This window comes from Artemia sp. Qi Xiang Cuo, chromosome 13 (assembly GCF_049724085.1).
Source record: "Artemia sp. Qi Xiang Cuo chromosome 13, ASM4972408v1, whole genome shotgun sequence".
NCBI lineage: Eukaryota > Metazoa > Arthropoda > Branchiopoda > Anostraca > Artemiidae > Artemia > Artemia sp. Qi Xiang Cuo.
The window spans coordinates 60,113,062-60,140,107 of NC_142806.1; the positions used below are offsets into that span (position 1 = coordinate 60,113,062).

Below are 27,046 nucleotides of genomic sequence, written 5' to 3' on the forward strand. Positions count from 1 at the left end.
GTTTTTGTTTGTGTGTGTGTGTCAGTGTGTGTTTGTCTAAGCTTTTGTTTGTGTAAGTTTTTTATTGTGTTTGCATGTTTTCGTGTGTGTGTTTATAATATTTTGTGTTAATTTATTTTTTATTTTGCTTGTGTTAGTTTTTGTGTGTGTTTTTGTGTGTGTGTATGTGTTTGAGTTTTTTTTTGTGTTTGTAAGTTTTTTCTTGTGTTTGTAAGTTTTCGTGTGTGTGTGTGTTAGTTTTTGTGTGTGTGTGTAAGTTTTTGTGAGTGTGTGTAAGTTTTTGTGTGTGTGTTAGTTTTTGTGTGATTTTAAGTTTTTGTGTGCATGTAAGTTTTTGCGTATGTTTGTAAGTTATTGTGTGTGTGTTTAAGTTTTTTTGTTTATTATATTTTTCTTTTTTTTTTAATTTTTTTGTGTGTTTGTGTAAGTTTGTGTGTGTGTGTAAGTTTTTTTGTTTTTAAGTTTTTTTTGTTTTTTTGTGTTATTTTTTGTGTGTGTGTGTGTGTGTGTGTGTAAGTTTTTTTGTGTGTAAGTTTTGGCGTGTGTGTGTGAGTTTTCGTGTGTGTGTGTGTAAGTTTTGTTTGTGTGTGTGTGTGTGTAAGTTTTTGTGCGTGTGTGTGTTAGTTTTTTTGTGTTCTTGTGTTAGTTTTTTTGTTTGTGTGTTTGTGTGTGTTAGTTTTTTTGTGTGTGTAAGTTTTTGCGTTTGTGTGTGAGTTTTCGTGTGTGTGTGTGTGTGTGTGTAAGTTTTGTGTGTGTGTGTGTGTGTGTGTATGTTTGTGTGTGAATGTTAGTTTTTGTGTGAATTTTAGTTTTCGTGTGCCTTTGTTAGTTTTTGTGTTTGTTTGTGTGTGTAAGTTTGTGTGTGTGTGTGTGTGTGTGTGTAAGTTCTTGCGTGTGTGTGTAAGTTTTCGTGTGTGTGTGTGTTAGTTTTCGTGTGCATGTGTTAGTTTTTGTGTGTGTATGTTTTGGGGTGTGTTTGTATGTTTTGGTGTGTGTGTGTGTTAGTTTTGTGTGTGTGTGTGTGTGTTAGTTTTTGTGCGTGTGTGTGTGATTTTTTTTTGAGTTCATGTGTAAGTTTTGTGTGTGTGTGTGTGTGTGTAAGTTTTTGTGTGTGTGTAAGTTTTGGCGTGTGTGTGTGATTTTTGGTGTGTGTGTGTGTTTTATTTTTGTGTGTTTTTGTGTAATTTTTTTTGTTCTTTTTTTTTTTTGTGTGAATGTAATTTTTATTGTGATTGTGTTAGTTTTTGTGTGTGTGTGTGTGTGTGTGTGTGTATGTTTTTGTGTGTGTTAGTTTTGTCGTGTGTGTGTATGTTTTCGTGTGTGTGTGTGTAAGTTTTGTGTGTGTGTGTGTGTGTGTGTTAGTTTTTGTGCGTGTGTGTTTGAGTTTTTTTTGTGTGTTGTTTTGTTAGTTTTTGTGTGTGTGTGTGTGTGTGTGTGTGTAAGTTTTTGTGTGTGTGCAAGTATTGGTATGTGTGTGTGAGTTTTCGTGTGTGTGTGTAAGTTTTTGTGTGTATGTAAGTTTTTATGTGCATGTAAGTTTTTGTGTGCATGTAAGTTTTCGTGTGCATGTGTAAGTTTTTGTGTGTGTGTGTGTGTGTTAGTTTTTTTTTGTGTGTGTTTTAGTTTTTGCTTGTTTGTGTAAGTTTTTGAGTGTGTGTGTAAGTTTTCTTGTGTGTGTGTTTGTGAGTTGTTGTGTGTTTGAGTAAGTTTTTGTGCGTTTTTGTAAGTTTTTTTGTGTGTGTTAGTTTATGTGTGCATGTAAGTTTTTGTGTGCATGTAAGTTTTTGCGTGTGTGTCTAAGTTTTTGTGTGTGTTTGTGTAAGTTTTTGTGTGTGTTATCTTTGGCGTTTTTATGTTTGTTTTTTGTGTGTTTGTTTAAGTTTGTGTGTGTGTGTGTGTGTGTATTTTTGTGTTTGTTTTAGTTTTTTGTGTGTGTGTGTGTATAAGTTTGTGTGTGTGTGTGTGTGTAAGTTTTTGTGTGTGTCAGTTTTGTCGTGTGTGTGTAAGTTTTAATGTGTGTATGTGTAAGTTTTGTTTGTTTGTTTGTGTGTTTGTAATTTTTTGTGAGTGTGATTTTTTTTGTGTAATTGTGTTTGTGTGTTTGTGTGTGTGTGTGTGTGTGTTATTTTTTTTGTGTGTGTAAGTTTTTGTTTGTGTGTGTGTGTTTTCGTGTGTGTGTGTGTGTGTGTAAGTTTTGTGTGTGTGTGTGTGTAAGTTTTTGTGTGCATGTAAGTTTTTATCTGCATGTAAGTTTTAGTGTGCTTGTGTAAGTTTTTGTGTGTGTGTGTGTGTGTGTTAGTTTTTGTGTGTGCGTGTGTAAGTTTTGGCGTGTGTGTGTAAGTTTTCGTGTGTGTGTGTAAGTTTTCGTGTGTGTTTGTAAGTTTTTGTGTGTGTGTGTAAGTTTTTGTGTGTGTGTAAGTTTTTGTGTGCATGTATGGGGACCGGGGGAGGACCTTTGGGGCCCAGGGGAGGGCGTTTGGGGATCCGGGGGGCCCTAGAGGATAGACTGGTCTTATGGGAGACCGGTGGACCTGTGTGGACCGGGGGAGGGCCTTTGGGAGCCCTTTGGATCGTTGGGGGACGGGGGAGGAACTTTGGGGGTTCGGGGGACCCTGGGGAGCCGGTTGGCCCGTTTGGAGCCCGGGGGACCTTTGGGGACCGGGGGAGGGCCTTTGGGGGTCTGAGGAGGGCGTCTGGGGGATAAGATTTCGAAATTTCTTACTTTTGAGTTTACTTTTTTTTGCGGCGCATCCCTGCGGCACATCCTGCGGCGCTTTCCTGCGGTGCCTCCCTGCCGCGCATCCCCCGCGGTGCTTTCCTGACCCATGGCGCATCCCTGTGGCGCATCTTGCGGTGCTTTCCTGGCCCACGGCGCATCCGGGCGGCACTTCTCTGGTCCGGGGGACCTTTGGGGGCCGGGGGTGGGCCTTTGGGGGCACTGGGTGGGCCTTTGGGGCACTGGGAGGGCCTTTGGGGGTCCGGGGGGACAGTTGGGGGCCTGGGGGACATTTGGGGACCGGTGGAGGGCCTTTGGGACCCCGTTGGTCCTTTGGGAGCTCGATGGGCCTTTGGGGGGCCCGGGGATGGGCTTTGGGGGTCCGGGGGGACAGTTGGGGGCCTGGGGGACATTTGGGGCCCGGTGGAGGGCGTTGGGGACCCCGTTGGGCCTTGGGGCGTTCGATGGGCGTTGGGGGGGCCCGGGGAGGGCCTTGGGGGGTCTGGGGGGGCCTTTGGGGGCGCCGGTGGCCCTTTGGGAGCTTGGGGGGCCTTTGAGGACCGGGGGCTTCCTTCGGGGTTGGGGTAGGAGGATTGGAACCCTTTGGGGTTGGGTTAGAGGACCTCACAACACTGTTCAAATGAAACTTGTGTAATATATCGACCACAGAGTTTCACCATTAAATTCTCTTCTAAAATCTCTTCAAAAATTATCTTTTAAAATATCTCTAATAGTTTAGCCGAAACAATTCCATAACCTGTCTAAAATAGTTTCGCCCAAATAATCCCTACACGTAATTCAGCGTGTTCCTTTTGGTTTTGGCATCTCTGCGCTCATGCATTTCAAATTAATAAGAAACCTGATTCCCGCGCTAAAACAATTCATCGCTAAGATGTTTCTTGGAGAATTGTTTCCATGGCCTTTGGCTATTAATATCCTTTGGAGTTCGACCAAAAGAGATGTTTCCGAGGCAAAGACATTAATGACTTGGATCTATTCCTGGAGAATCGTTTCTATGTGAAAATTTTTAAAGTCTGACAGATGATGTCATTGGTTGATTGATCTGTCAAGAAAGGGGAATTAATTTGTTGTTCCTAAGGGGAATTATGGATTTACGATAGGTGAATTGAGGTCGACAGCACAGGTGTTCCAAATTCCTGGACGGCATAGCATTCGCTGAGAGCGTGCCAAAAACAACAACAACAACATCGACCTTGACATTCGCTGAGAGCGTGCACTTACAACAACAACAACATCGACCTTGGAAATTTAGGTCATTGACCCCATTAACCACGTGTTCTCCCTAATGACTCTATGCCCATATATGGTGTGGGTACGGGACCTTTAGGGTCATTTCTACTGTCATCCCGACAGGCATAATTGTTTGAGATTTAGACTATTTTGAACAAAAGGGCTATTTCAAAATTTTGATCGACTTTTGTTTGAGAGAAGGCAGCTTAAGAGGGCATGGGAGGGAAACTATAGCCCACCAACCACTTTTAAATATTCCTTCAATATTTTCTGAAAGTTTCAACTTAATACCCTCTTCCCTTGCACCAGAGGCTGCCAGAGGGAGGGGGGTGTCAACCCCGGAATCATAGTTATTTGATCTAAGGACTATTTTAAATATTGTGTATATTTCAAAGTTTTGATTGGATGAATTTGGGGGGGAAAAGGGCATGGGGGGCTTGTTGTCCTCTGACCACTTTTGAATCTTAATAAGGGCACCGGAATTTTCGGCTTCCAATTTAATGAGTCCTCTCCAAAGTTTATAGGGCCACACTTTCCATAAAACCTTACATCTGGACAACTTGCATTACTTACAGCTCTTGCCCTGGGGATTGGGGAGGGGGGTCAATCCAGAGAAATAATTATTTGTTATTTGACCTTTGGGCTATTTTGAGCATAATGGCTGTCTCGAAATTTTAATTACATGTATTTGGAGGAGGTTTAGTTGCCCTCTAATCACTTTGGACTTTTAAAAGGGCACTGAAATATTCAAATTCGTAATTGGATGACCCCTTCCCCCAACTTAAACAATTGAGTAGAACTTCAAACTTCCCTTCCAATGAACGTCCAAGGTCTTCCAGGGGTAGATTTTCCACAGGGAGGGATTTTTTGGAGGGGGATTTTCCATGGGGAGGGGATTCCATGAGGATTTTCTGTGGGGGCAATTTCTAGTACCAATAAAATAGACACATGTCTGTTTCACTTCTTAGAACTTTCAAGAGGCTGAACTTAACAAAGTTGTAAATTATTACCTCTGGTAGATTAAGAATGGTAAATTGTATGTAATAAAACTAGGAGAATAAATCTGACATTTCTGCTCCCAGGCCAAGAGTGGATACCTCGTTCTTTTCTTTTTGATTTTATTCAAATATTATACATGGAAAAATTATGAAAGTCAGGCAGGGGTCTGGTTTTTATATAACAGATTATGAAACTTTTTAGTTGGGTTCCAAAGTAATAAACTGTTTATCATTATTTATTCAGTAATTTCTCCATACATTTTTTCAGTTCCTTATTCATTAACTATTTACCAGAAGTGACTAAACTGTCAGGGAGGAGACCATCTTTTTCTTGGGGTGGGAGACTTCAACATTGTAAACAGTGCCTTTACACAATTCTTTACACATTCGGAATTCACAAAGAAACAAAGAATGTTTCGTCCGTTCTTTTTGCGATACGAAGAGTTAATTAATTAAGAACTGAAAAATCCATAATTAGATAAATTATTGAATAAATTTTGATAAATGGTTTTATTACTCTAATACTTATTAAATCTTTCTATAATATATGAAAAACCAGGTCCCTGCTTGACTTTCATAGTTTTTACAATGTATACTATGTGGATAAACTCAAAAAGAAAGGAGGGAGGCTCCCTTTCTAGGCCTGGGAGAATAAATGTCAGATTTCTTCTTCTATTTTTATTATAATTTACTTTTTTTAATCTACCATAAATAGTAATTTACCACTTTGTTAACATCAGCCTCTTGAAGGTTATCAGAGTTGATAGAGACATGTTTCTATTTTAAGACATAGGAACATGGCTCATCTAATGAGTCATGAAATGTATCTTATGATTCATCTCCGAAAGACTCATCTAAACAAAAATTTAATTCCATTTGTAACTCCTGAAATTTAAAATTTCTAGAGATAACCCGCTTCCGCATAGGTATTTCTGGCAGCCATTTTTCTTATAATTCGTTAGACTTTGGAGATTTTCTGAAAAAAAAATCCGTAAAGAGCACTGCGGATGCAGTGGGATTTCTGAAAGCCACTAGGTGCCACAAATGCCTCATGATTCACATTACCGCAGAAACCCGGCAGCTTTTCCATAAGTAAAAGATTGGAATTTCGACAAGATTTGAAGCTTTTCTGTTTTGTAGGCCTGTAAGGTTCTCGAAACTTTCTTTTTCTGTTAGGGTTTAATGTGCCTTCCTTTTCTGTCCTTTTCTTAAAGCAATAATTCATCCTTGAAAAATATCTTACCAGTGAACTCAATAGATTCACTGCTATTGTAAAGTAAATCTTGGCCAAATTTTGTCAAAATATAACTTGACCATTAAATATTGGTTTGAACAAAGTTATCAGAAGAAATTTTGATGTTCTAAATTTACGGGAATCTGTAAGATCAGGAAACCTTAACATGCAGACCCGGCAGTCCCAAGCAGACAATTAAATTAAGACAAATTCTAATGCTCTGGTTATTACTTTAAAACAAAAGATTGCACTGGGTAACAAAAAAAAAATATTTTTTGAAAATCGTCCAGGGTTTTTCAGCTGAATTAAACTAATTTTGATGCTCTGAGTCTGAAAATGACCTTAGTTTTGCTCAATCGGGTCATGATTTTTTGCTACAGAAGTTTAAAAAAAATCCATTTTGCGTAAAAAAATACAAATTTCTGCGGATCGTCAGCTGAGAAACCCCTGAAGATTTTTACGTTTTCCTTAAGAAATAACAGTCAACATATGCGATAGAACCTTCCCTGCTCATCGCTCATCGCCCCAAGGGTTTCAGGAAACTTCTCTATGTGTAAGAACAGTAAGTGTATCCTTGTACTCATCAAACACCCGAGTTTTTGGAAGGCCTCTATCATGCTGCTGACGAGTATGGCATTGTTTTCTACCTTCATGCTCCCCAGGAAAATGCTCACCACTTGCACAAGCGATTTCCACGTGGCACGCTCTTGCATGTTCATGAAGCTTTGAAACTCTGTATTCTCTATGAGTTTGCCGTATCTGTGGACCATCAAAAATGCCGGCCTTCAGCTTCTCAATAGTCAGCCACGGAAAGGCTTGGCAGAGGCAGTTGAAGCACCTCCCATGCTTGTCCAGAGCGCGCGTGAACTGTTTCATTAATTCAAGTTTCATGTGTAGAGGTTAAATGAATATCATCTTCCTGTCAACAAGAGGTTCGTTTATAATGTTTCTCGCCCCAGGCACTAACTGTTCTCGTACCGGCCACTCTTTACATAGTACTGGGCTATGTAATGACTGTGCCACACACATATAAAGCACAGGTACATCGTGAGCCCAGACTGCTAACCAAGTAGAAAATTCACTTTCTTGAAGTCAACACAGATGATCCATTGGTGCTGCTCTTATTGGATTTTTTTGAGCATGTACTTCACTGCTTCATATTTCACTTTGAGAGTTGTGGAGTGTGTAACAGAGATAGAGGGGAACTGGTTCCTGTTGTGGAGGAGCACACACTTCAAAAAGTGCTTGCTGCTTCCGCTGTGTTAACATCTAATTGGTGTTTTCACTCTTGGTATTCGCCAGTCAAAATTCCCCATGTGCAACTTGAACATTTACCGATCATGCATGTCCCTGGACATTCCTAAGTGATATTACTGACTTTAATTCTTTATATTTGGATTATAGGATTTGAATCATAGTGTTGAGCAATGAAAGAAACAGGCGACGAGATTTTTAGTTCCAAATGGCTCATGTCTACCACAAAGAAAAATCCTGAAAACGACATAGATGTTTCACCTTTCCTGCCTTAAAGAAGAAACTTAACTAGAACCCCCCCAACTCCTATGTCTAAATCAACCACAAATCTTAAGGGAATACAAGCCCTAAACTTACTTCAAGCTAAAAGGACTAGTGAAACCCCTGGCAAAAAAAGAAAAAATTATGCAATTAGATCACCGCGAGAGGAACCCCACCCCAAGATTATATCACTCCCTGATGAGTCCTAACCAACTGAATTGCTTCCTAGCTCTCTAGATGATCAAAATTATTACATTGTGAACATCAAAAAAACCACTGGTCGACCCTTTACTAGGGAGCAGTTAATGGATACTACAAAGCCTATATTTCTACTAGCTAACTCAACTTTTGAAGTAGTTCTCCTGAAAGGCGGTCTGATTGATATTTATTTGACCTCTCACCCTTTCACGTCTTTAATCATCTGATGGTCCAAGGAACGGATTATTAAGGATTTCAAAATCGCTGTCCTATCTAAACAAGAAGAAAAGCTCTATAAATGCGTGGTTTATGGTGTTTGCAATAGACTACCGAAAAAGGAATTTACAACTGAGATAATTGATTCTTCAGGTCATCTGGTCCAACCAACAACAGCCACAAGACTCAGCTTAAAAAATGATGGTAATCTTATACCCAATTGCTCAGTGTATTTAAAAACGAGTTGCAAAGAAGAAGTTTTTTTGTATGGTAGGACCCTTTGCCTTAAGTTCTATAAGCTTAAGTCCTTAAAATTTACGATTATCCTAGCTCACGGTCATACTAAAAATAGTAGCAAACAATCACTCCAGTGATGTCGAAAATGTGGAAAACCTAGCCACGTTACAGAAAATTGCATCGAGAAAGACGCCTACTGTAAAAATTGTAATAATAAGGGGCACACGGCGCTTGAGAAGCAACTTTGTCCAGCCTATCACAAGAGAGCCGAGATCCTCCGAACCTCTGTGAGATTGAACTTGCCCTACTCCGTCGTAGCCGCTACAATCCCTAGACAAATGTTTGTATACTTCCCAATAAAAATACTCTACGCAAACAATGGGGAAAATCAATAGCTTACAGCTCTTTCCCCTGGGATTGTGGTGATGAAGTCATTCCCAAAAGAATAATTTTTGGACCTTTCAACTACGTTGAACAAATTGTTTTTTTTTCAAAATTTAAGTCGGTCTAATTTGGGAAAACAAGGGGTATAGGAAGGGACTAGCTCCCTCCAATTTTTTTGGCCACTTTAAAAAGGCAGAAAACTTTGTTTCAGCTTTGAATGGGCCCTCTCCCGATCTTCTAGGATCATTTATTCGATACGATCACCCCCTGAAAAAACAAACAAACAAAAAATCATGCATACAAACACGCATCCGTGATCTTTCTTCTAAAGAAAGATAAGAAATTTAACATTTTTGCCAATGGGAGCTTGAAACCTCAATAGTAGTTTTCTCTGATACACTGATCTGACGGTGTGATTTTCATTAAGATTCCTTGATTTTTTGTGGTTCTCCCCTTTTTTTCGGAGAATAGGTGAAATTTCTCGGGCATCACCATAAAGAGTTAATTCTTTTGATGTATCTGTTGTGGTTACTATATGGTTACTGTATGAGTTTTTGTTACTATACGACCGACCCTCTCCTTACTTACACTTCGTTACCAAGAACTACTTGACATAACAAAAAATTGCGAAGAAGAGCCATTACTTGTTACTTGGAAAGGGTCCTTATTTTAGTTTTAGTATATATTTTGAGTTTTTTTACCTGCGTTTTTTTTTTATTATTCTGCACTGAGGACGGTTGAGTGGAGGTTTCAACCAAAATATTTGCATAGTTTTTTCTTCCGTTTTTCACTGGCTGCTATTGTCCTTGTTTTCTCTTTTCTTCGTGAGTTTTTGTTGTGTTAGCCAGTGTGGTCTCAAAACTTATTTACTGTTTGACTCATGTTTTATATATGATTTATTATCTACTCTCTTTAAACGAGCAACAATGAAGATGTGTATGTATTTGTTTTTTTCGACAATGGCTTCATAGTTTTTTACGTAAATTGGCACACTAGCATTTTCCAGCATGAAAAGACGATCTAAATACGTGACGAGTTTGATAAAACTTTTTTAGAGCCTTAGTTTTAGAAAAAAAAAATTTTTCCTGGGAATAACGTCACGTTCATAGGCATTTAAAGAACAGACAATGCATGGTACTATTAAATGACGACATGCATTATATGGTAGTGAATAAAATGAAATGATATATAGTTATAACAATACAGATAAATGTTTGCCAAACAACCTGGGCCATCCAACGTGACAAGACCAATCTAAACAGCTAAAACAAAAGGAATGATAAAAAAAGTTTAACTTATGTTTTTATATATTTATTAATGCATTTATGTTTGTGCTAATGTCTTTTTCTCAAAAACAGCTCAATATATATATTTTTTAATAGGCACAATGAGATTTTCTGATCTCACAAACCATCTAGATAGGTCACGAGTTTGATACATTTCGTCTAGAGCCTTAGTTTTAGAAATACCTTTTTCTTGTAAGTCGCTAAGACTATGAATGAATGAAGGTGAAGAGGTTGTGTTGGGTAACAAGAAAATCGATTAAGTGGACAAATTTACTTACCTAGGCAAAACAGCTTCGCTTACCTAGGTAGGACAGCTTCAATTACCTGAGCACTTACCTGGTTATTAACCTGGTATTAATAATTACCTCTTGCCAGAGTATTAATAGCAAAAATGGTGGACGAAGTAAATTTGTAGAATGAAAAATAGCAAAGACACAAGGTGTTTTTACTGCTGTTGAAAAAGCTTGGCAGAATGCGAAGGTAAGTCTGAAAACTAAGATTTAAATGTGTGTACTCCTTGTCATGACAGTAGTCAAGTAAGGCTCTGAGACATGGATGTTTCGAAGATCTGGGGAAGATTTGCTGCATGTTTCCAAGAGGAATTGTCTGAGGATAATTCCAGGTACTCGTTAGGAATCCTCATAGGAACTATCCAGGGGATTTGTTAAGGGATAGTCTTAGGTACTCGTATGACTGACCATATATCAAATAGTAAGTTCTACAAAAATCGTCGTTCCATCCCACATTCTAGGGCTAAGATGAATGAATCTTTAATATGGATAAGACAGATTCTACGGATGAAAGTGGACAGATAGTAAAATATTGTGCCTCTTGGTATTCTATCTGAGGTTGAAGGAAAAGCTGGTCTTTCCTTGAATGGGATCAGAAAAGATTATAAGGAATTATTTAAAGGAACATAAATTTGTGTGGAAGAGGAGTATCCATAGCTGATTTGGCTTTAGGGTTCAGTAGTGGGTTGTTAGTAGTGGTAGTAGTAGTATCGACCGAGAAGTAAATATATATCCTATGTCTTAAAGAGCAAAATTTTTTACAAAAACTTTAGTTTCGCATACAAATTTAGAATTTTTTTGTGCGTGTGTGCAGGGGTGGGGATGAATTGGAAAAAAAAACCATTTGAATTACATGAAACTTATATGGAAATATTTGTAAGTTTAAAACCATTTTCCTGTTTCTTGAATAGAAAATCCAAACATTCCCTCCCCATCTCGTGTACATGCTTACTTAAGATAGGATCTATACCAAAAGCTACATCAATTGCAATAACCCAGACTCATAACAAATAAGGAAAGAAGCGAGAAATTTCTGCATTAAAGCCAATGTGACGAACTGGATTTTTATCTATTACGCTGCGATAAGATATTTTCCTTTTCCAGTTAAACTGTCACCTTTCTCATTATTCAAGCTGTAATCTCCTTTTCTCAGCTAAACTCACAAACATTTAAGTGTCAGTCTTATTGACTTTGAAAGATACAAATATGCTTTTTGAAGAAAGCTTCAAATATACTTTTCAAGGTGAGCCAATTTCGGGAAGTGGATGGAAAGCTCCCGAAATTTCCCGGAAGTGGATGGAAAGTTCCCGGAAGTGGATGGAAAGTTCATTAGGATGGAAAGCAGAAAACGAGTCAAGCTTGAAAGCCAGAGAATTTGACCCTCAAAATGTATTTTTCTTTTTATGGACAAGGTAATGTGAACTTTTCTTAGTAGCACAATCATTTATTGCAACAAAAAAAAACATAATCGACAGCCCCCAAAAGTATAACTTACAAGTACATGTTGCAAAAGTGTCAGTAGCGAACGTCATCCACAAGTTAATTTTCGTAACATACAAGGATCACTATTTTGGACCAGTGTGCATGTGCATTATCAATGCACATGCACATTTATGGTGGGTATTATAAATGGCACTACAAGTGCCAAATTCAAACCACAAGGGTTGTGGAATTATAGCTTTGAGTAACGACTTGATTAAAGGCATAACATAGCGCTTTCTTTTTCAATAGCTTTATCCCTGTAGCTTTCGTAGGTTTGAATAAATTGAGAGGAGAAAGCCTCTGATCAGCTGAAAATGTCATGCGACTACTTCATCATAGGCAGCGCACTAGCGCTGCCTAAGTATAGAACGATGTGGGCACAATGTGTTTTTTTTTCAGCCGGGCACTTCGTATCGAAGGAGTTGTCGTATAAACTTCGAAATGGGCTCATTCGATTGGAAATTGGAGTGGCTAGTGCCCTTTTTAATAGTCGAAAGTGATTGGAGGGTAACTAGCCCCCCCCCACGCCCATCATTCCCCAAGACACATTTAATCAAAATTTTGAGATAGCCATTTTGTTCAGCGTAGTTGATTTCCAAATAGATAATATGTTTTGAGGAGGACACTCCCCCACAACACTCGGGGCAAGGGTTTTAAGTTATGCCCTGAGGGCATATAAGAACGATGTTGGCACAATTTACTATGTATTATTGTTTTTCCTTTAGAGCAGGGCACTTCATATGGAAGGGGTCGTCGTAGAAACTTCAAAAAGGGCTCATTCGATTGGAAATCGAGAGTTCTAGTGCTCTTTTTAAAAGTCGAAAGTGATAGGAGGGCAACTAGCCCCCCCCCCCCCAGGGGACCAACATTCCCACAAACACATCCAATCAAAATTTTGAGATAACCATTTTGTTCAGCGTAGTTGATATCCTGATATAAAATATGTTTTTTAGGATGACACTCCCCCCCAACCCTCAGGGCAAGGGTTTTAAGTTATGCCCTGGGGGCTTGTAAGGTTTTATGGAAGGGGTCGTCGTAGAAACTTCAAAAGAGGCTCATTTCAATTCAATTCAAACTTTTTATTTCCTCCGAATACGAAGAGTAAAAAAGAAATAAATAAAAATAATAACCGCTAATCAACAGGCCATAAAATTGTTTTAAACTATATAACAACAAATACGTAAAGGTCTTCAATCAAAATTACCACACAAATTAACACTTCATTCAATAGATAAAAAACTAACACTTCACAAATTAACACTTCATTCAAAAATTAAATCAAATAAAATAAATTATGCTTCGTGCGCAGCTCTATATAAATTATGAGAAAAAACATTTAATTTGTATAAAAAATTCTTTTGATTTTTCTCAAAAACATCAACAGAGTTTTTTATTTTGTATGCATTCATTAAAAAAGTATTTGATTCAGATTTATAAAAGCGGCAATGTAACATAGCAAAATTAAAAAATGTGCTTTTTACATGCGCAATATTACTAATTCTAAAAAACGTGAGCAACGATGAAAAAAATATAATCTGAGGCAAAGCGACTGTATTATATACCCGAGCCAGTGATTTCCGAGAAAGAAGATCGCGAAGACAAATTACAGCCCCGAAACTAGACACTATTCTACTTTTAACTGCTATAGAAATAGAAGCACGGCATAGAGCTAAAGTTGGTCAATAAGGCACACCAAGATATAAAAAAGATTCCAAAGGTTTTAAAATACTATCATAAATACGAACAGAAATTTCTGAATTAACGAGATCATTAGCCTTAGGACCAAGAATTAAAAACTGACACTTTTCAGGGCAAAAACGAAGTCCATGCTCACTAAAAACCTTTGCTAAAAAATCTACATTTTGTTGAAGTGACTGAAGCGATCGACTCAAAAGGAGTAAATGATCTGCGTAAGCAATCCACGACAGAACATAACCTTTACCATAAATAAAAGTCAACTGAATTTGATCAAATAGCCCCGAAACAGTAATATTGAAAATCAAAGGAGAAATAATGCTTCCTTGTCTCAGCCCCTTACATAACTTAACATTATAATCACTAAACTGATTCTTCCACTTAATAAGAATACGAGAGGAGCCATACCACTTTTTTAAAACCAAAACTACTGGTAGTGGGACATTATTCTTCAGAAGTGCAGTCATAGCCCAAGAATGGATAATTGAATCATACGCCGCCGCAAAATCTAGCGCAAGTGTATAAACTCTATCCCATTGCTTACAAAAGGATATTATTCTTGAAAGGAAGGTATGAGCAACATCCATGCTTAGACCCTTACGGAACCCAATTTGATTCAGGCCTTGGTTACAAGACTCCAAATACTTGAATAAAAGTAACTCAAAAACTGTTCGACTCTGCCACAAGACAGTAATCTGCCAATAATCAGAACATCGATTTATATTCCCTCTCTTTTCCAAAATGGGAGAAACGGTGGTACAAGACAAGCAAGCTGGAGGAGCACCAGACGAAAGTATAGTAATAAAAAGAGTAGCGAGGAGAAGGATTGCTTTGTGGGATGCCCATTTTATATGGTTTGAATGTATACCATCATGATCAAAAGAATGCTTACTTTTTAGAGCTTTAATTACTACCGTTACATCTTCAACAGAAAGAGATATTTTACTACTTGGGCGGGGCTTTGAAATTTTATCCGATAATAAAGAGTCAAGCTGTGATTCAACTGCCGCATCACCGGATGAAAAAACATGATTGTAATGAGTTATCCAATCATCTAGTTTCAGAGAACTATTTGAATCTGGTGAACAATTATAATTACGACGTCTAGAATTAACCAAACTCCAAAGCTCATTCTTATCACTAGTAATCCTTGAACCAATTTCATCTTTTATAATTTCATTATGCAAACGCAACTCAGCCCGAAAAACGCGTTTAATTAATTTCACACCATCATAAAATGGTCCAGATCGCGGTTTTCCCGCGCAATTCCAAAGGTAACAAGCTTGAGATGCATTCTTTTGGCTTTGCTTTAAAATCGGGTTAAGGTTCCAACCTAAAACACGAGATCCACGACGGAAAGAATCAGTTCTAAATGCTTTATTAGCCCCGACTTTTAAACTATGAACAATTTCAAGGTAAAATAGATCAATATAAATTTGTTCAACATCCTTAGAATAATTTACAATTATTTTAGCTAAAAGTGCATCTGATTCTTCATGATATTTGCACTTTCAGATCCCAGGTCATTTTATTTACAATTTGACTAGAACGATGGATAATTTTAAAAGATGGAATTTGAATATTTAAATGAAAAGAAAGGTAAAAATAGGCATATCCAACCCAACATGAACAGGCTGTGGTAATAACGCTGCATTTGAGTTCAGCACATGGTCTAGATTAGAGCAAGAACCAGAATTATGGACAGACGTAAAATCCGCATCTTTTGAAACTATAGTGAAAACCGAAAACAAAGATAACAGAGTGGAAGAGCGGACATAAGAGATAGCAATGTTGCAGTTAAAATCCCCGCAAATAAGCCAATGGAAATCTGATGGAACTTTCGCCACACATTGCGATAATTCTAAACATGCAAAATTGAAATCAAAATCCGACTCAATAGTATGATAATTTGTTGGTAAATAGCACGAAAAAACAATAATCCCTGGGATTCGAACAGCAACAAAATATCGATTAACGGCAAACACGGAAACTGGAAAATTCTCTCGAATAAAAATGCAAACGCCTCCTGATGGGCGTCCACCTGTAGGTGTAGCTGGAGATATAAAACACTTAAACTGCTGCGACAGGCTCGAAAGAAGACTAGTAGAGCGGTCCAGAAGATGATGCTCTTGCAGACACAAAATATCCAGATCGTGCAGCATAGACTGCAATACATGTTGTTTATCCCCAAAACTATTCAGATTCAGAGATATAATCTTTGCACTAATCATTTTTTATTCTTTGCAACTTTTTCGGTTAACTGTTTGCAGCGAAAGCTAAATCCAGTATGCTCATGAGATCCACAATGGAAGCAACAAGGTTCATTCTGGCAAGGGTTGTTCCTAGAATGAGAGTGTCCACTACCAAGGCACTTGAGACAACGTTCCACGCTAGAGCAGGCCGACGATATATGCTCTAGCAACCCGCATTTGTTGCACATTCACGCTAAAAACCTATAATCAGTAAGCCGGAAATGTTCGTAGCCAATGTGAATCCCATGACGCAAATAATGAGACTTAGCCGTCGCCGAACGGAAGTAAACACGATATGATTTCGAAACACCGATGCATTGTATCTCTTCGACACCATGGTTAGAAGCACACAAACTCTCTGGGTTGATCGGGAAGTCCACTCGTGATAATAAACCGACAATTCTCGATTTGCGAACCTCAGTTTTACCGACCTTTTCATTCAAAGAGGCTTTCAAGTTTTCGGCGTTTTGTCTTTTCGTATGAATGACCCATTTCGGTTGCTGGGATCCTGATTCCTTAGAAAGTGAAATCCGCACTATACCATCAGCTCCATCCAACGATTTCAGAAAAGCTGCACGCTTTAAGGGATCATCACAATCTTGTGGTGGTGAATCTAATACAAGACCCACTGTTTCTGACTCGTTATTCAGTGGAGGCCAGGATTTATCATTGAGTTTTTCTTTATTTATACAGCTCAAAACCTCGCTCTGTACTCCGTCACAACACTCTTTCACCAAAGCAGGAGTCTCTGCTACCTTACTTGGGACGTAATCAAGTTTATCAATTATGCTAAAAAGATGCCGGTCCCAGGTTTGAATGGCACGATTAAAGTGAGCATTTTGATCCGTATCTATCGCAGGTATTGCATCACTTGCAGTCATAATGAATTTCAGATTTGGCAAGTGAGGGGTTGCATCTTCAGAAATAAGGATGTCTAAAATATCCTGTGACAGGCTTTGGTTAGCAGAGGGGCCGCGACGTGCAAGGAGTTTATGCGTGGGGTTCACTAGAGATGTTAGGAGGCTTCTAGCTTGATCAAGATGATCATAGGAATAGAAGTTTGTACACGAAGATATACAGGAGGCGGACGAAATTCCTGACTGTAGACAGTGCCGGAAAAAACTTAAAACTAGTGAATAAACAAGAGTCTCTGAAGGAGGCGGGATCTGCAGGGAAGCAGGTTTATCAGAAAATTTCTCGCAGCAGTCAGAACACTGATATATTATAATACTGTCTTTCTCAATACTCTGAAGAATTTCACAGCGGTTATGGCAGAGGCGACCACAACCCCCAGCAGATGTGTTGCAAATAACTATTCCTCTGGTTGCGAGGCTGAGGCTCTCTTTGCAAACTTTGCACCCTGTCTTGTACAACTTTTCAGAAGTCACGGCAGCCATTTATCAATTAATAATAATAACATATAAATATTAACTTGGTACTATGCGCTAAGGAAATGGAAGGGGGCTACCCCAAACCACTACCCCGCCTTCGCCTGAGTAGAACTATTACCAGATAAAATCTCTGCTTACGGAAGGTGTTCTCCTCGGTGATCTTAAATCCAAAAATAACAGTTCATAAACGCTAACAATCTATCACCGCGGATTGCCACAAAATTCATTTCATTTCACATAGCATCCTCCTTCGCGCAATTTAATTTACTGTAATTTATTTCGAACTTAATCCTTATTCCAAACTAAGTCACTGAATTAAATTCAAGCTCAAGCAGTGAATTAATGAATATCAATAATCTAGGTTAAGTTCAGGTCAATTCACCAAAAGTCGACGATTTGATTGGAAATTGAGAGTTCTAGTGCCCTTTTAATAGTCGGAAGCGATTGAAGGGCGACTAGCCCTCCCTACAACCATCATTCCCCCTAAAACATCCAATAAACATTTTGAGATAGTCATTTTGTTCAGCGTAGTTGATTTCCAGATAGAAAATATGTTTTGAGGAGGACACTCCCCCACAACCCACAGGGCAAGGTTTTTAAGTTATGCCCTGGGGGCATATAAGGTTTTAATAGAAGGCGTTGTCGTAGAAACTTCTAAACAGGCTCATTCGATTAGAAATTCAAAGGACTAGTACCCTTTTTAATAGTCGAAAGTGATTGGAGGGCAACTAGCACCCCACGCCCATCATTCCCCCAAACACATCTAATCAAAATTTTGACATAGCCATTTTTTTCAGCGTAGTTGATTTCCTGATAGAAAATATGTTTTTGACGAGGACACTCCCCCAAATCCCTCAGGGGAAGAGTTTTAAGTTACGCCCTGGGGACATATAAGGTTTTTTTAGAAGATGTTGTCATAGAAAATTCAAAACAGACTCATTTGATTGGAAATTCAAAGGGCTAGTGCCCTTATTAATAATCAACAGTGATTGGAGGGCAACTAGCCCCCCCACGCCCATCATTCCCTAAAATACATCCAATAAAAATTTAGAGATAGCCATTTTGTTCAGCGTAGTTGATTTCCAGATAGAAAATATGTTTTTGAGGAGGACACTCCCCCAAAACCCTCAGGGCAAGGGATTTAAGATATGACCTGGGGGCATATAAGGTTTTTAAAGAAGGCGTGGTCGTAGAAACTTCAAAACAGGCTCATTCGATTGGAAATTCAAAGGACTAGTACACTTTTTAATAGTCGAAAGTGATTGGAGGGCAACTAGCCCCCCCCCGCCCATCATTATCCCAAACACATCCAATCAAAATTTTGAAATAGCCATTTTGTTCAGCGTAGTTGATTTCCAGATAGAAAATATGTTTTTGAGGAGGACACTCTCCCACTAACCTCAGGGCAAGAATTTTAAGTTATGCCTTGGGGGCATATAAGGTTTTTTATAAAAGGCGTTGTCGTAGAAACTTCAAAAAAGTCTCATTCGCTTTGAAAGTCAAAGGGCTAGTGCACTTTTTAATAGTCGAAAGTGATTGGAGGGCAACTAGCCCCCCCCCCCAAACTCACGCCCATCATTTCCCTAAATATATCCAATCAAAATTTTGAGATATTCATTTTGTTCAACGTAGTTGATTTCCAGATAGAAAATAGGTTTTTGAGGAGGACACTCCCCCACAGCCCTCAGGGCAAGGGTTTTAAGTTGTGCCCTGGGGGCATATAAGGTTTTTTAAAGAAGGCGTTGTCGTAGAAACTTCAAAAAAAGCTCATTCGATTGGAAATTCAAAGAGCTAATGCCCTTTTTAACAGTCGAAAATGATTGGAGGGCAACTAGCCCCCCTCCACGCCCATCATTCCCCCTAACACATTCAATAAAATTTTTTAGATAGCCATTTTGTTCAACGTAGTTGATTTCCAGATATAAAATATATTTTTGAGGAAGACACTCCCCCACAACCCTCAAGGAAAGGACTATAAGTTATGCCCTGAGGGCATATAAGGTTTTTATTGATATCTTTGTCGTAGAAACTTGAAAAAGGGCTCATTCTATTTGAAATTCAAAGGGATAGTACCCTTTTTAATAGTCGAAAGTGATTTGAGGGCAACTAACCCCCCTCTCACGCCCACCTTTTCCCCAAAAACATACAATCAAAATTTTTAGAGAGCCATTTTATTCAACGTAGTTGAAAGTTTTGGAAATTAGGTCTTTAAGGATAATAACCCCTCCCCCCACAGCCCTCAGAGCAAGGGTGGTAATCTTTGCCCGGGGGTATTAAAGTTTTTATTCAATGCGTTGTAGTTGAAACTGCAAAAGGGCTCATTCGATTCGAAGTTGAGACGGCTACTGGCCTCTTTAATAATTGGATGTGATTGGATAGCGACTAACGCCCCTCTCACGCCAATCATTTCCCGAAACACATCCAATCAAAATTTTGAGATATCCATTTTGTTCAACGTATTTGAACGTTCTAGAAAGTAGGTCTTTTAGGATGATAACCTCCTCAGAGCCCTCAGTGCTAGGGTTGTAAGTTATGCCCTAGGGGCATATAAGGTTTACATAGAAAGTTGTTGTATAAATCATAGGCAGCAGGATCGCACTGCCTAAGTAAAGAATGGAGACACTCAAGAACGAGACAAGAAACGGGGATTAAGTAAAGAGGAGGACACTCCCCCACAGTCCTCAGGGCAAGGGTTTTAAGTTATGCCTTGGGGACACATAAGAACGATGTTGGCAAAATGTATTATTTATAATTTTTTTCCATTAGAGCAGGGCACTTCGCATCAAAGAAGTTGTCGTAGAAAATTCAATTGGAAATTGGGGTGGCCTGTGCCCTTTTTAATAGTTGAAAGTGACTATAAGGCGACTAACACCCCTCTCACGCCCACCATTTCCCCAAATACATCCAATCAAAATTTTGAGATAGCCATTTTGTTCAACGAAGTTGAGAGTTCTGGAAATTTGGTCTTAGAGGATGACAATCACCCTAACAGACCTTAGGGTAAGGGTTGTAATTTATGCCCTGGGGGCATATAAGGTGTTTATAGAAAGCGTTATCGTTTCCAAAAGGGCTCTTTCGATTGGAAATCCAAATGCCTAGTGCCCTTTTTAATAGTCGAAAGTGATTGGAAGGCTTGACATTTTTATAGTAAAGATCGAAGTGGCTATAATGTTTTTTTCGGTTGTTGTTGTTTAGACTAGGGCACTTCGTATCGAAGGAGTTGTTGTGAGAACTTCGAAAAGGGCTCATTCGATTGAAAATAGAAAATTTGCACTTCACTGAAAAAATACAAATGAATGTGCATTGTCAGTTTAATTTACATATACTGATATTTAGTAATTAAAATGTTAATATTATTTGATTTATTAAAGTTATAAGAGTGAAAACATTTATATTTTTTCAGTAAAGTGCAAATTTTGTTCTTGCCTTGGAAATGCCTAGGGATTTTGACCCAACTTATGATAATTTCTGCTCGTTTTGAGTTTGACTCGGTTAATTATTGTAATTTCTGTTCGTTTTGGGTTTCATTTATTTATCGATGCTGGTTTGTGGTAGTTTCACGCTTGGTAAATTATTTGATTTAATTTTTGCTCATTTTTTGTTTAATGGAGTTCTTTACTTTTTTTTGAAAAACTTATTTTGTGGAAATAGTTTTTTAAATTAATTTAAATCAAAAGCAATCACGGTCCTTCCTATTTGAATTTGACGCTTCTGGTGCAGTTTCTAAAACGCATCATACATGTAATTGCGCATTGACAGGGCGGAAGCACATTAGTCCAAAATAGTAAAATTTGTTTTTAAAATGACCACGAAACCTGAGGATTACACTCGCCCCCCCCTCCCCAAAAAATGACAATAGTAATTGCAAAAGAAATCTTTGTTCGACTTGATTTGTCATTTAACCCTTATGATATTAGTAGGAACATATTATCCAATACGAAATATTCATAATTTATTCATGGTTATATGGTTTGATGGTTATATGGTTTAATGGTATATGGTTTGATGGTTAAATGGTTTGATGATTATATTGTTTGCTGGTTATATGATTTGGTGTTGTTTCTTAGTTTTGTTTGTTGATGGTTATATGGTTTCATGGTTATATTTTTTGCTTGGTATAAGATTAGATGTTGTTTCATAGTTCTGTTCTATTTGTTGGTCAACTTATTTGATGTTTCTAAGCCTAATGGATACAGACAGAAGTTCACATCGTTGTCATGTTATATTATTTGATGGTTTTGAGTGTTGTTTCACAGTTCTGTTTGTTGATGGTTGTATTGTTTGATGACTATATGATTTGATGTTTTTCTGTTCTGTTTTTTGGTCAACCTGTTTGTTGTTTCTATTGCTCCGAAGCTAAGTTTAAATCATTGCTGGATAAGAGTGTCTAACGGGACAGGATCAATGACACCTATTTCTAGGTCAATGGATTTACTTAAGGTTTCTCTTACATCGCAATTCAACCTTGAGATTTTGTTTATAATGAATATGTTTTGTGGTTAAAGTATCATATTGTTTCACGACACAATGGAACAAACTTCGAATATTGTGGACTTAGAAGTTTTAGCTGCACAAATATATAATGTGAGTCCTGTTTGGTAAATTTTCTTAGGGTTTTCCATATAAAATCATTTTGTAGTCCCCTACCCCCTCCAATATATTCAGCTTTAGGGTATACCCCCTTAGTTGCATGAAGACTATATTAAGTGTAAATTGGCTAGCATTTTTACCTCTGATCGAAAATTTTAGGCCTATAAGCTGTTGGGTTAACGATCTTTTTTTTATCTATTTTAAAGCCTATATCTAAATATCCCCTATTTCTTGAGTTTATAACATTTCGAAAGTTATGCTATGGGCTTAAAGCCTACGGAACTATCTAAATTTGACAATTTAACCCCCACAATCCCCGGTTTTTTCATTAACCCTGGTTTTTAGAAACTATAATTTAATTTCTATTTACAGGACTCTAGGCTATATTAGGTGTTTTTTGTGTGTCATTTTTGTTCTATAGACTTTTCTGAAGGAAACACGGTACTTATGCATTATACGATACACACGAAAGAAGTCAAGTTTGCTTCATGCTAATGCAATAAAATCTAGTATTTTATAAACAAATTTGGTCAGTATATTTGCACATTAGGGGGGGGGTAGAGCATTGCATATATTAAATTAGCATAGCCAGAAAATTGATTTTCTAACATCGATATGGAAGAGGGGGAGTCTGGTTTTCCACTCAAAATTTTTCAATCTTACTATGGTTAAGAAAGTCCCGTTTTAGGTCAAAGGAGTTGCGCATCGAATTCGAAATCGGGCGCTTTTTTCCTATGTATGGGACCCCTCCATTAAGGTGGGTAGAGTTATTCTATGAAAAACTAAACTTTCTTTCTTTTCTAGGACAACTTGGAGCAATGTCCCCTAACAGACAAGAAGGCTAGAACCACTGTTAAAACACCTGTGAGGGCATCAGTTGTACAGTATGGCCGTTGGCCAAGACCTTCAGCTCAGTGTACCCTGCCTATACATCACTGTGACATTGCTGGTCCGTGCACCCCACCTGTACAAGCGTTGCCGGGACCTTCAAGACCAACGTCCTCTATACAAGGCGAAAATAAGCCTCATTCAGCCCTCGAAATGCAAGCTACAAATCTTAATGTAAGTTTTTAAATTTTATTTCCGCTAATGATTTTTCTCCCAAGTCAATTTGAAAGATAGAGATTGTACCGTTAGACTTCGAAGTAATTCCAGATTCTAATTTGCGTAATATTGACTTCGATAAGAGATGCGAGACTTAACGGTTTCCATTTTATCGTATTTTTTGGAAAATCTTGAAAATAACAGACTTGCTTTAACGGATGTAAGGTCAAAGTAGATTGGTTTATACACATAGAAAATAAGCTATTTTCAGGATATTATCTGAAGGAGTTAGACTATCAAGTAAAGACCCCGTTTTTTCAAAGCAGATAGAGCATTAATATGAAATTTTTGGGGGAAAGTTTTAACAAAATCAAAGCCTACTATGTCTCGTTTAGATTGTAAATATGTTATATCACTATTAATTTGGAAATTGGAACTTTCAGGATATATAGAGTGGTGAACAGTGAGTTAACCAAACGGTACTATGTGCACACAGATATTGTTACTGCTAAGCGTGTTGTTAAGCACATGTTTTAAATGATATGAAAATAGTAATCCAATTTTAAAAATAGGGTGTTTTAGACACTTTCAAAATAAGCTATTTTCATTATAGGCTACATTGGTTCCATATGCACTATCTCAACCATCAACTGAAGAGACAAGTCACGAAATAATCCAAATTGATCCACCAATGGAGTTTCGTGACAATCAGCATACTGAAACTACAGCTATCGACAGTCGATATGGTAATTTCTTACGTTATGGAGATGGTAGTGTTAACTTAGACGAAATACCTTCTGATATTGTCAATTTATTGAGTAATTATTTAGATGTAGACGATAGTGCACTTGAACAAGGCATTGCAGTTAGTTCAGAGGACGACTTACCATGGCTAAGCCCGAATACTATACAAATTTTAGATAATTTTACCAAAGAGTTAAAGGAGGACCCTTCCCCTCAGATTTAATGAATATACCCCCTATTCAATCAAATTTAATTGACAATGAAATGGCTTCGATGGATTCTCACAGCCCTTTTGTTGAAAAAAGTGGAGGAGGGGGTAATGATGATAATATACAAGAGGGGGAGGGTAATGATATACAATTCACATCACTACCAGAATTTCATAAAACAAGGTCGATATTGCATACATGGGTCTTTGTCGTTGCAATTTTTAGGGATTCGTTTCATTCACGTATTGGGCCGAATTTTACGAATAAGCCCATTTTTGTCATTCATGAATATACAAAGAAAATTCGTACAATTTTATAAAACCTGATTTAGTTGTGGGGGGATAGGGACAGTATTAAGGTCTCAATTGTTTTGAAAATATTTTATTTGAATGAGGGTCTTAGTGAAGTGGATGACCATTATGCAAACAACGAGATTGTGGTGGTCTATCCTTATTTGGAAAATTATGAGACAGTCTTTATGCAATGGATTGACAATATTATCACGCATCTCGAAAATTATAATTAAATTGGTAGTGGTTCCGTAGTTTTATTTATTGAAAATTTAAGTGTAAATATATGTAAATTTAAAAAAAAGATATCATTTGAAGAGGGGGACATAGGAAGAGGGCTATTGAATTAAAATATAATCCTGATTTAGAAGGATGTCAGGGCGTTCAACGAATCTGTTTTGAAACAGGTCAAAACTGTTTCATGTACGTTTTCCTCATATCGGCTTTCCAACCTCTACGAAATGATGCTACAAAGAGAAATTTGGAATAATGGGCCGTGCACGGGAAAGAGGGGTCTGATTTTCCCACAATAGACTTCTCTTGTTTAGCGGGAAAATTTCAAGTAACACTCAGTTCGATAGATATTTTTGAAAGGGTTAACACACATTTAGGCTAAATGTCGGTGTTACTGTGCTTCAATACGAAACGGAATTTTTAGAGTGTATTCGTTCTCATAAAAAGGGTGTAATATTCGCAGTGAGGGCCCCGTCGATTGAATCAGTAAAACACTGGGTTTGGTTGTTGTACACACCACCTATTGAACCCAATTCAGTTGACCATTTCAATCCTATTAAGGATATTAGTAGAGTTCTGGGAGGGGGTAAGGAATTTGGGGTGTGTTATTACTGCCCAACATCTCTGTTTAGATTTCGTAGTGATTTAAAACTACAAAATCATATTTAGCATTGCAGGCGTCACGAATATCAATCGGTGAAAAGAGTTTCGGGTGAGAGGGCAATCTTGAGATTTAAAATTTTCCAGAATACTCTCCTGCAAAGCAATAAAATAAGTTTGGATTGTGAAGCTAAGCTAGTGAATGTGAACGACCCACAATTTCCGAGCCGTATCAAAGAACATCAACCCATAGCAGTTTCATATGCCCGCGGCCAAAGAGACACTTCTAACACAATGCAATTGTTAGATATAGTCGAAACATTGGATGAGAATGAGTGCATGATCAAGGCATTGACTATATTAATTGTCACTGCAAAATGGAGCTATTTAACGTTTGAGAAATACTCACTACCCGATGTTATTATCAGCAGAGGATCGTCTGGCTATTAAAAATCAAAAATATGCTGGGTATGTAAGGGGGAATTTGAAGAGGGGACTAAGGGGAAAGGGACTAGGGGGAAAAGAGGGGGGAAGGGGAAAGTCAGGGACCATAATCACTTGTGGCAGGAATTATCGTCAGTGGTTAGTAATTTTTGAGGTGTACCACACCAATCGTGCAATGTGAATGTAAGCCAGCAGTTTTTTGTATCGGTTTTCATTTACAATTTAAATTATGATTTGAAATTTATTTTACCGGCTTTGGCACGTATGCACAGGGAGGGAGGGGGAGCAGATAGGCCATGGGTAAATAACTCATTTACCTACAAAATTATCTGTAAATCTCCCAAGAAGTTGGAGCTTTTGGAGTTGAAATGGCAGGTAGTGAATAATGGGCATATGTGCTGGAATAAAATCTGGTTTTTGGGTTCATATAGTTTCTTCCCCAAGGCTTTAAGTCAACTTATTCAAGTGCAGAAAAGCGACAATTTTGATACTGTTCCTCTGCCTAAACAGCGCTTTCCAGACGGTAAAATGTATGATTTACTGACCAGTAAAGGCATATATGCGTATGACTATTACTGCTCTGGCGCCCGGTTAAGTGAGGAGAAACTATCCCCAATTGAAGCATTCTATAATTCACTTACCAGAGTGAATGCACTGCCGAAGAATATGAATTTGCTAAGAGGGTTTGGGCTAAGAGAGGGTGTAAAAATGGCTGGGATTATTGTAGAATGTACTTGGCCAGTGATGTGTTAACTCTATTAGATATTGTCTGCAAAAACACAGATCAAATTTACTCAGAGCTTGGGTTAGACATTGGCTATTATTTTTCCACACCTCATTTGCTGATGGACTTGATTCTAAAAATTAATAGGGAGGAAATAGGGTTGATCACTGATGTGGATCAACACCTTTTGTAGAAAAATCGATGAGGGGTGGGTATGTTTTTCACGGGGATCACGTTCTAAGAACGGATACAACTGGACAAGACACCGGTGTAAAGTCCAATGCAGTTTTTCTTGACATGAACTCATTTTACCTCTCGGCTGTTCCTCGTTATTGTTTACCATTTGGCAAGTACAAACGATTTGAAACTCTTTTTGACATACCTGATATTCATAACGTTGAGAAAAATGGGCAAAGTAGACGATTATTTTAAATTGAGGGGCACACACTATTGTAATTTAGTGACTCATTAAAAGATTTTTTATTTCCGTGCGTCAATAGACCCGTGACCAAGGAGTCATTGAGCCCATACAATCAGTCTTTAGTCGAGGATATGGGCATGCACTGGACCCCCTCCAAGCAGAAATTAATTGCCGATCTGGACCTGAAACAGAATATCGTTGTTCACCATGTCCTATTGCGATGGATGGCGAGCAATGGTTTCAAAGTCACTAAAAAATACAGGGCCCTGCAATTTGATCAGAAACCCTACTTGAAGTCGTTTATTGACACCTTTGTCAGTAAACGGTCACAGGTAAAAAGTAAAATCGAAAAAGAAATGTACAAATATATTTTACATTCAGCTTTCGGAAAAATTTGTGAAAGCGTACGAAACAGATCACGTTGTGACGTCGTAACATGCCCCAAAGAATGTGCACGAATTATTGCTGATCCCAATTTTACAACCTTCACCAGCATAGTGTCGAATATGGTTCTTCTACACACAAAAAAGAGAAATGTTGTTCTGAACAAGAATATAGCGGGGGGCAGTTCAGTACTGGAAATTCCCCAAAAACTCATGTT

At 38.1% G+C, this 27,046-nt stretch overlaps 1 protein-coding gene and 1 long non-coding RNA gene across 3 annotated transcripts in view; one reads left to right on the forward strand and one right to left on the reverse strand.

Moving 5' to 3' along the window:
- LOC148945493 (uncharacterized) overlaps positions 1 to 27,046 on the reverse strand; it is a 175,803-nt gene that overhangs the window by 36,251 nt on the left and 112,506 nt on the right. The window lies entirely within an intron of this gene.
- The window catches only part of LOC148945494 (pancreatic triacylglycerol lipase-like), a 97,665-nt gene continuing 82,093 nt past the window's right edge, over positions 11,475 to 27,046 (forward strand). For both annotated transcript variants that reach the window (XM_089099622.1, XM_089099621.1), the window contains exon 1: positions 11,475 to 11,737. In XM_089099622.1, coding sequence (XP_088955748.1) covers positions 11,532 to 11,737 — 206 coding nt within the window. In that variant the 5' untranslated portion in view covers positions 11,475 to 11,531. The remainder of the gene's footprint in view (positions 11,738 to 27,046) is intronic.